The sequence below is a fragment of the Labrus bergylta genome, chromosome 18 (assembly GCF_963930695.1).
Source record: "Labrus bergylta chromosome 18, fLabBer1.1, whole genome shotgun sequence".
Taxonomy (NCBI): domain Eukaryota; kingdom Metazoa; phylum Chordata; class Actinopteri; order Labriformes; family Labridae; genus Labrus; species Labrus bergylta.
In genome coordinates, this window is record NC_089212.1 from 25961642 (window position 1) to 25969718 (window position 8077).

The window sequence follows — 8077 nt, forward strand, 5'->3', positions numbered from 1 at the left end:
TCTGTGTGAGCAGGTGCCGTGTGTGTGTGTGTGTGTGTGTCTGCAGGAACACGCGGCGGGCGGCTGAGGTGTGGATGGACGAGTACAAACAGTATTACTACTCTGCGAGGCCGTCTGCCCAGGGAAAGGCCTTTGGCAGGTCAGTCTGTGATGCCGTCACTCTTTTCTCTACGTTTGGTTAATCTCTGTACAGGTCACATGTTTTGTTTTTTTTCTCTCTATCTCACATTCAATCTGTAATGTTTCAATCAAACAATAAAGCTGACTAATTGTTTGTAACCTTTCCACCTCTCCTCCATTCCTGCTCTGCTCAGCTGAGTCTAAATGTCAAGCGGAGATCTTTTTGTCTTCCTCCCATCGTCTTCCTTCTCTCTCTGATCTCCTCCTGTGTTTTCTCTTTTCAGCATTACAGACCGCCAGACGCTGCGGCGGAAGCTCGACTGCAAACCTTTCCGCTGGTACATGGAGAACGTCTATCCTGAGCTCAGGTACGACTCTCCGACCGAGCGGCTGTCATTAATGTTGAGCTGCTTTATTCAGAAGACCCAACCTATATCTACAAGGTCAGCTATCAGTATGCATCATTAGCTCTGGAAACCTCTGACACCTAGTGTTTAAAATGAGTACTGCAGTCCAGATTCTAAACATCATAGAGAGCTGCCCCCCCCCCTCCTCTCTAGAGTGGATGCTCACACAGGTCACCATGTGGTGGACTCTGAAGCTTCAGTGTTTATCCAGCTCTGCATGGGTCTGTAAACCTTTCTGTGTTCTAACCTCTCTCCATTTTTCAAAAGCATCTCCAATATTGATCCTAGTTTGAGCACGTTTCTGCTCGTGGAGCTTATTAGAAACATGCAGAGGCTTTTTAGGTCGGGTACAATCACTTCTATCTGAACCACTTCTCTTGATGGTACCTGATAACTGCTCTCATATCTGACAAACGACTCTAAAACAAGAAATAAGAGGCTCTGTGTTTCTTTTGATCGATTATTCGAGTCTGACGTGAGCTTGAAATGCTCTTATTTCCTTTCAAAAAGAAAAGCTGCAGCAGGAATTGTTTTTTTATTAAATCAGAAATAATCCTGCAACTCCTTTGGGTGTCACGGCCTCAAAGTTCAGAACCAGAGATCTAAATTTATCTGGCTGGGAACCTCTGAGTGGTTTTGTGTGGATCTGCTCCATGTCAGGTTTCAGGAAAAGAAAGCTGCGGCCTCTGGAATTATGGTTGTATATTTTCATAAGTATGTGTTGTAATAGGGAGTATTACTTGTGGTGGGATTCAGTTTCTCAACAGGGCGACCCGTCAACTCAACCCATGTGTTCTTTATCGCTGTAATACGACCTCTGATCGACCTCTCTCTCCTCTCTGTGAACGGCTCCCTCAGGGTCCCCGAGCAGGAAGCCGTGTCCAGCGTGCTTAAACAAGGCGGTCTGTGTCTGGAGACCCGTGGGACAGACGGCCTCGGACTGGCAGAGTGCAGGGGCATCGGAGCCAACCGGCCACAGTCACAGGTCAGGACTCGGCCACTAGGGGGAGACTGTGAGGTCTCTATTATCACCAGAGAATGTGAAAGAAATGTGCAGGAATTTGACCTGATGACACCTGTGTGAGGAAGTATATCAGGGGATTTTAATGGTTTAATACATTAATACATTAATCTACAACTTTGGAATAAAACAAGAGACTACTGCATATATGTTCTTTATAAATATGTTTTAATCCAACAGAAACCATGGATCTGGAGAGAGCTCTCACTCTTTGTATCGCAGCAGATTTGGGTTAAAATATATTGGAAAATCCAAAGTTTTCTTCAACTTTGGAAGCTTTTTATAACTCTTCAGCACTAAATTAATCAACAGGAAAATAAAATAATGGAAATTGAATCATTTTAAAATGTGTATTTGAACGTATTGGAGTCTCAAACATTTTGACATCCTTATTTACGAGATAGGAAAGGTTGAAAAAAAAGGGTAAAAAAAAAAGTAACCTGAAATTAACTCCAGCTGTCAGAAAAATAATATGAATAAGACTAACTTTTAATACCAAGTTTTTCATCTTTAAAGTTGGCTGCTTCTTATCCACTGGTGGGACCAAAAAAACAGTTTAAAATGCTGACACAATCGCCGCCATTACCGCGGGTGCAGCCGCCACCATCACACACTGCACGCGACCTGACGCAATTAAAAACACAAAGAAACAGAGAGCGTCTTATAGAACTGATTTTAGAAAGAGTTTGCTCATGTGAAGTACCGGTTTCTGATCACATTGAACCTGAGGGACAAACTTCAGCGCCGTGTTGCGTCGGCCTGTAAGAATGTCCTCGATTGTATTGCTCTGAAAAAAAGGAAACACAAACTATGAAAACTCACATGAACGTTTAATCTTCATGTTACGCCAACATCCCTCTGAGTCTTCATCCTCTACACTGAACAAAAGTCCCTCTGTTGCCATGGTTACAGCTCCAACAAACACATGTACACACAATCATCACGGCAGGAGCAACTCGCCAAGACTTAATGTGCATTTAATGATGGGAGCCAACGTGAGTCATGATTCATTAATGAAGCGTTACGCCACCACGGCTATGATCAGGCGTGTTTGTGTTACCTAATCTGAAACCTGAGCTTCACTTTGAGACAGGCGAGTGATGAAGAAGGATTCAGGAATGTGGAACTGATAGCAAACGAGGATCAGGACAGTTAATGTGAAGAGACGGTGGGAATAGATTTTCCTTTTCCAGGGATAAATCCCACACTTTGATTTCATGCTGGATCTCTTTAAATCAGTCGTCGTTTCTGTTTGATAGAAGAAGAAACTTCTCATCCAGGCGGATTAAATGTTTTCTGCACAGATTTATTTTTTCAAATATTTATTTTTGTGCCTTTAATGGAGAGACAGGACAGTGGATAGAGTCTGAAATCAGGGAGAGAGAGAGAGAGAGTGGGGAATGACATGCGGGAAAGAGGCCACAAGTGGGATTTGAACCTGGGCCGCCCACTTGGAGGACTACAGCCTCCATACATGGGGCGCGCACACTAACCACTGCACCACCAGCACCCCTTCTGCACAGATTTTGAGGTCAAAGGTTAAATCTGGAAACCAACACAGTAAAAACATTCATATGTAAACAAATGCAAAACAATGCAAATGATTTTAGGGTGTGTGCGCCCTGCCCCTTACACTGCATCCTATCTGAAAGGCCTTTAAAGGTGCAGAAAGCGTCTCTCCACATTAACACACAAAACAAGAACAGCTCAACCTTTCTGTGTTTAAGCCTGAAGTCGTGAACTAGTAGCCATCAGTGCTGTATGCTTTGTGAATTAGACGTTAAGACGCGGCAGATAGCGGTGGGGAAATGATTTGCAATTTTCAAAACGATTAACGGCCGCAATCCATTTTTAGTGAATCCGCTCCTGAGTGTTTTAGTGTCTTGAGTATCCATATCAATGATCAATTTCACAAACTTGCACTTTCAGTTCATTAACGTCTGAAATCAGAAACATTGATATAATACACGTTTTAAAAACCTTTCAAAAACCACATCAAGCATCCGTTATGTGTTTGTTTCTTCCTCTTCAGAAATGGGAACTAATCGAGCCACTGATCCGACAGCAAGACCTCTGCCTGGCCATCTCAGCCTTCACAGCGGGGTCAAAGGTCAAGATGGAGTCCTGCAATGCAAAAGAGCCCAGACAGGTAAGAGGAAAACTGAACGTTTTCCTGACTTCTTTGAACAGCTGTTCTAAGAACCCTGAAAGGAGCAGCAGCAGGACAGACATTCTTTTAAAAAACAAGCTGCTCTGTGAAGTTATTTCATCATGAAGGGGTTAAAAGAACGCAGAGTTGGCTTAATCTCACTCTGTCAGTCACTTTTACTGCAGGTCTTAGTCTTTTCTAACCGTTATCCCATGTTGGACTCGGTCCGCTCGTCTGTCCTTGAGCTGCCACTCAGAGCTCAGACGAGAAAGATTTGAGAGGTGGTGACCTCGGCAGAGCAGAGCGCCTGCTGCTGATTCGCCCTCGCTGCACGGGCGCTGCTCACGCCATAGGAGGAAGAAGCAGTTGATTTTATAGATGCAGTAGAACACGCGCTCCCTATAACTTGAGACCCCGCCCTGTTCCTTCCTCGCAGTCCATGTGGATCCTCGCTGGCTGCATGCTTGATTTATGACATTGAAGGGGGAGTTATTAACTCGAACCATGTGTACGAACGAGCGTGCAGGATTCTTGCCAGGCGAGCTCTCATCCCCCTCTGCGGGCCCGTCACAATCCTCTGAGAGCTCTTTGGGCGTTTGTTCTGCTGCGGGAGACTTTTGGACTTTTTGTCCTGAGTGTTTAATCCCTGAGAGGAAAAAAAAAACGTTTATCCTCTCAAAGCGTTCTGAAGTGATAAACTCTCAGAGCAGCGACTGGTGCTAGATCATTTTTTTTATTAAAGTGGAAACAAAGAAAACCTTTGGACAGAAACCAAATCTGATGATTCAGTGATGTGACATGTTTGATCCTTTTGGGCGGGTTCAGTGTCCTGTATCGTCCAATCAGCAGTTTGATTAGAGGCTTCTCCTCCTGATCCCTGCTGCCCTGAAAACTGAACCATGTCACAGTTAGTTCTCCCTGATCAGAATTAGTCAGAATGAACAGATTGTTTTGGAATTTCTCAGGTAGGTTTCTTCATCCAGCCTCAGTTCAAAGCTTCAGTCATGTGACCGGCGTGGAGACCTACAGGGCAAAAAGAGAAAGAAAGTCTATTTAACTCTATTTAATCAATAAGCCGATAAACGAAGCACTTACACCTGCTGATTTATGGAACGCAGGTTCATAGAGAACACACACTCTCTCTCGCTCTCTTTACTCTTTCAGTCTGGAGTTTACTAGTCGAACCCGCTCCGAAAATCAGATTTACAGCAAATAAAACAAAATCTAACTTGTGACCTGATGTTTTTATTTTCTAAGAGAGAAGCAGAGTTCACCTTTAAGAGCCTCTGTGAGCGATTAGTGCGAAGGTGAGGGAGTTCAGGTGACGCAAAGATGATCAGAAAGAACAACAATAAAGGAAAATAATATTTCTCCAGCTGAGGTGACGATCAGAGCTGTTGTCACATGTTATGGGACGGCTGTGGCTCAGTGGAGCGGTCCCTTGCAGAACTCGTCGGCTCTTTGTGGCGTCGCTCCTAAACATTCTTTTAAAGGAAACGTAGTCATGAATCACGGCCAAAAGTCGCTTAAATGAGTTTAGTTCCACTTCTTCTCGACTCAAAACAAAACATTTAATGAGCTCAAACAAACGGGCCGTCCTGTCCGCCTGATGGCGAGCTGCCGTGCGTCTGCAGCTGGCGGCGCTGTGATTTTTCCACTCAGAGTTCAGTGAGTCAATCATTCATTCATGAGATCGCTGTTAATGCAGCTCTGACTCAGAACATTACTCAGGACTAACATGAACCTGCTGCTCTGACACACACACACACACACACACACACACACACACACAGAGACACACGCAGAGACACACACACACACACACACACACACACACACACACACACACACACACACACACACACACACACATAGACACACAGAGAGACACACACATACAAACAGACACACACACATGCACACACAAACAGACACACACACACACACACACACACACACACACACACACACACAAACAGACACACACACACACACACACACACACAAACAGACACACACACACACACACACACACATACACACGCAGAGACACACACACACACACACACACACACACACACATAGACACACAGAGAGACACACACATACAAACAGACACACACACATGCACACACAAACAGACACACACACACACACACACACACACACACACACACACAAACAGACACACACACACACACACACACACACAGAAACACACAGAGAGACACACACATACAAACAGACACACACACATGCACACACAAACAGACACACACACACACACACACACACACACACACACACACAAACAGACACACACACACACACACACACAGACACACACACAGACACACACACACACACACACACACAGAAACACAGATTGTTGGTTGTCAAAATGTTTCCAAACGGCGATATTTTTTGATACCACATGTTTTTAAATGATTTCCAATCTTTAAAATCGACGGTGTGTCGGGGTTTACTGATTTTTGATAACTGGAAACATAAACGTTCTCAGGACATCTATTTTTGATGCTGTGGTATTATAATAAGGTTTCTAATTGTGTTGTCATGACAACCGTCTCTTCTCTCTAAAGCAGACTGTCTTTATTTTCTCTCTCTGCAGAAGTGGAAGCCCAGAGGCTCCGCCCTCCAGCACATGGTCAGCGGCCTCTGCCTCGACAGTCAGACCCCGACGGGCCCTCCTGTCATCTTGCAGTGTCGCCCCCTGGTGGCCGGACAAACCTGGGAGCCGCAAATTATCACCTGAGCCACAGAGGACTGAGAGGTGGGGAGGGGGCAGGATGGATGGGGGGTGGGGGGGGGGGACTGATCGTGGACCGGGCCTGCAGGAGGACTCACTCCTGCTCACTGCGTGTCACCTCGCCGAGGGGGGGAGCGAGTGAGAACTGAACTTCTGTGATGTCAACTTCAAGATTCCTCACTGACAACATTTTACGGCCTTTTCTTTGACGAAAAAAACATGGCGGTCTTTTTTCGTGTACAGCGCTCCATCCCTCGAGGACGCCGCAAGTTCTTCTACGTAATCTTAAGCTTTTCACCGAAACCGTTGCACATCTCACTTCTCGTTTCTGTATCTTTCCTGGTCAGCGTTAGTTTCATTACGCAGTAGTACAAATGACCTCGAGTGCGTACCGTTTTGTAGCAAAACGTGTGGCAGTGGGCCCGACCTCCTGCTCGCCTGGTGCCCACTGGGACGCCTCCAGACGTCTGATTGGACCAGAGCAGCTTCCTGTTCAGCCGACTTCAACCTGAGCTTTTGTTTTTTTAATGCAGTTTGAAAGCACCGCACACACGGCACTGTCAGGAAGGTTATTTATTGTTTTGCACGGTCAGACCCAAAGAATGTTTTTTTTTTCTCTTCTCTCTTAACAAAGTTTAATGTAAATATTTGAAGCAGATAAAGGCCTGATTTTGTGTAAAGTAATCTCTATGTTGTTTGAAAAATAAAACATGGTAACAAAGAGAAAGGATGCTGTTGTTGTTGTTTTTTACAGATTGAGTCGAAATATTGAGTTCATAAAAAACATCCATGCATGTCTTTCTGAAACATAATTATACTACTCTCTCTCTCTCCCCCCTCTCTCACTCTCTCTCTCTCTCTGTCTCCCTCTCTCTCTCTCTCTCTCTCTCTCTCTCTCTCTCTGTCTCTCTCTCTCTCTCTGTCTCCCTCTCTCGCTCTCTCTCTCTGTCTCTCTGTCTCTCTCTCTGTCTCCCTCTCTCGCTCTCTCTCTCTGTCTCCCTCTCTCTCGCTCTCTCTCTCACTCTCTCTCTTTCACTCTCTCTCTCTGTCTCCCTCTCTCACTCTCTCTCTCTCTCTGTCTCTCTCTCTCACTCTCTCTCTCTCTGTCTCCCTCACTCACTCTCTCTCTCTCTCACTCTCTCTCTCTCTGTCTCCCTCTCTCGCTCTCTCTCTCTCTGTCTCTCTCTCTCTCTCTCCCCCCTTTCTCACTCTCTCTCTCTCTCCCTCTCTCTCTGTCTCCCTCTCTCTCTCTCTCTCTCTCTCCCTCTCTCTGTCTCTTTCTCTCCCTCTCCCTCTCTGCCTCTCTAGTTTGTATTTGTTTTTGGAAGGCATCTCGCGACCCCCCCCTCCCAGTGAGTCGCGACCCCCACTTTGGGAACCACTGCTCTATACGATGCTATATAATCAGTTTTACTGTGGATCAAATCACAACAGTGCTGATATCACTCCCTGCTGGTGCCAGACACTTAAGGCTCTAAGAGGGGCAGATACAGGGTCAGTGTAGGTGGAGAATTCCTCGCACAAAGCGTTGCAGAGTGCTGAATACTGGTCTCTGATCTCAGGCCGGAGGGTAGTCATGAAGTCATGGACACTCCTGGCAGTTGTCTTCCAGA

The 8077-nt window shown here is 45.6% G+C and overlaps 1 protein-coding gene across 1 annotated transcript in view; it reads left to right on the plus strand.

Moving 5' to 3' along the window:
- galnt16 (UDP-N-acetyl-alpha-D-galactosamine:polypeptide N-acetylgalactosaminyltransferase 16) overlaps positions 1-6486 on the plus strand; it is a 35370-nt gene extending 28884 nt beyond the window's left edge. Inside the window, 5 exon segments of the mRNA XM_065966662.1 lie at positions 4-139; positions 405-488; positions 1386-1512; positions 3581-3697; positions 6327-6486. Of these exon segments, the coding sequence (XP_065822734.1) occupies positions 4-139; positions 405-488; positions 1386-1512; positions 3581-3697; positions 6327-6470 (608 nt within the window). The 3' untranslated portion in view covers positions 6471-6486.
- The last annotated feature ends 1591 nt before the right edge of the window (positions 6487-8077 follow it).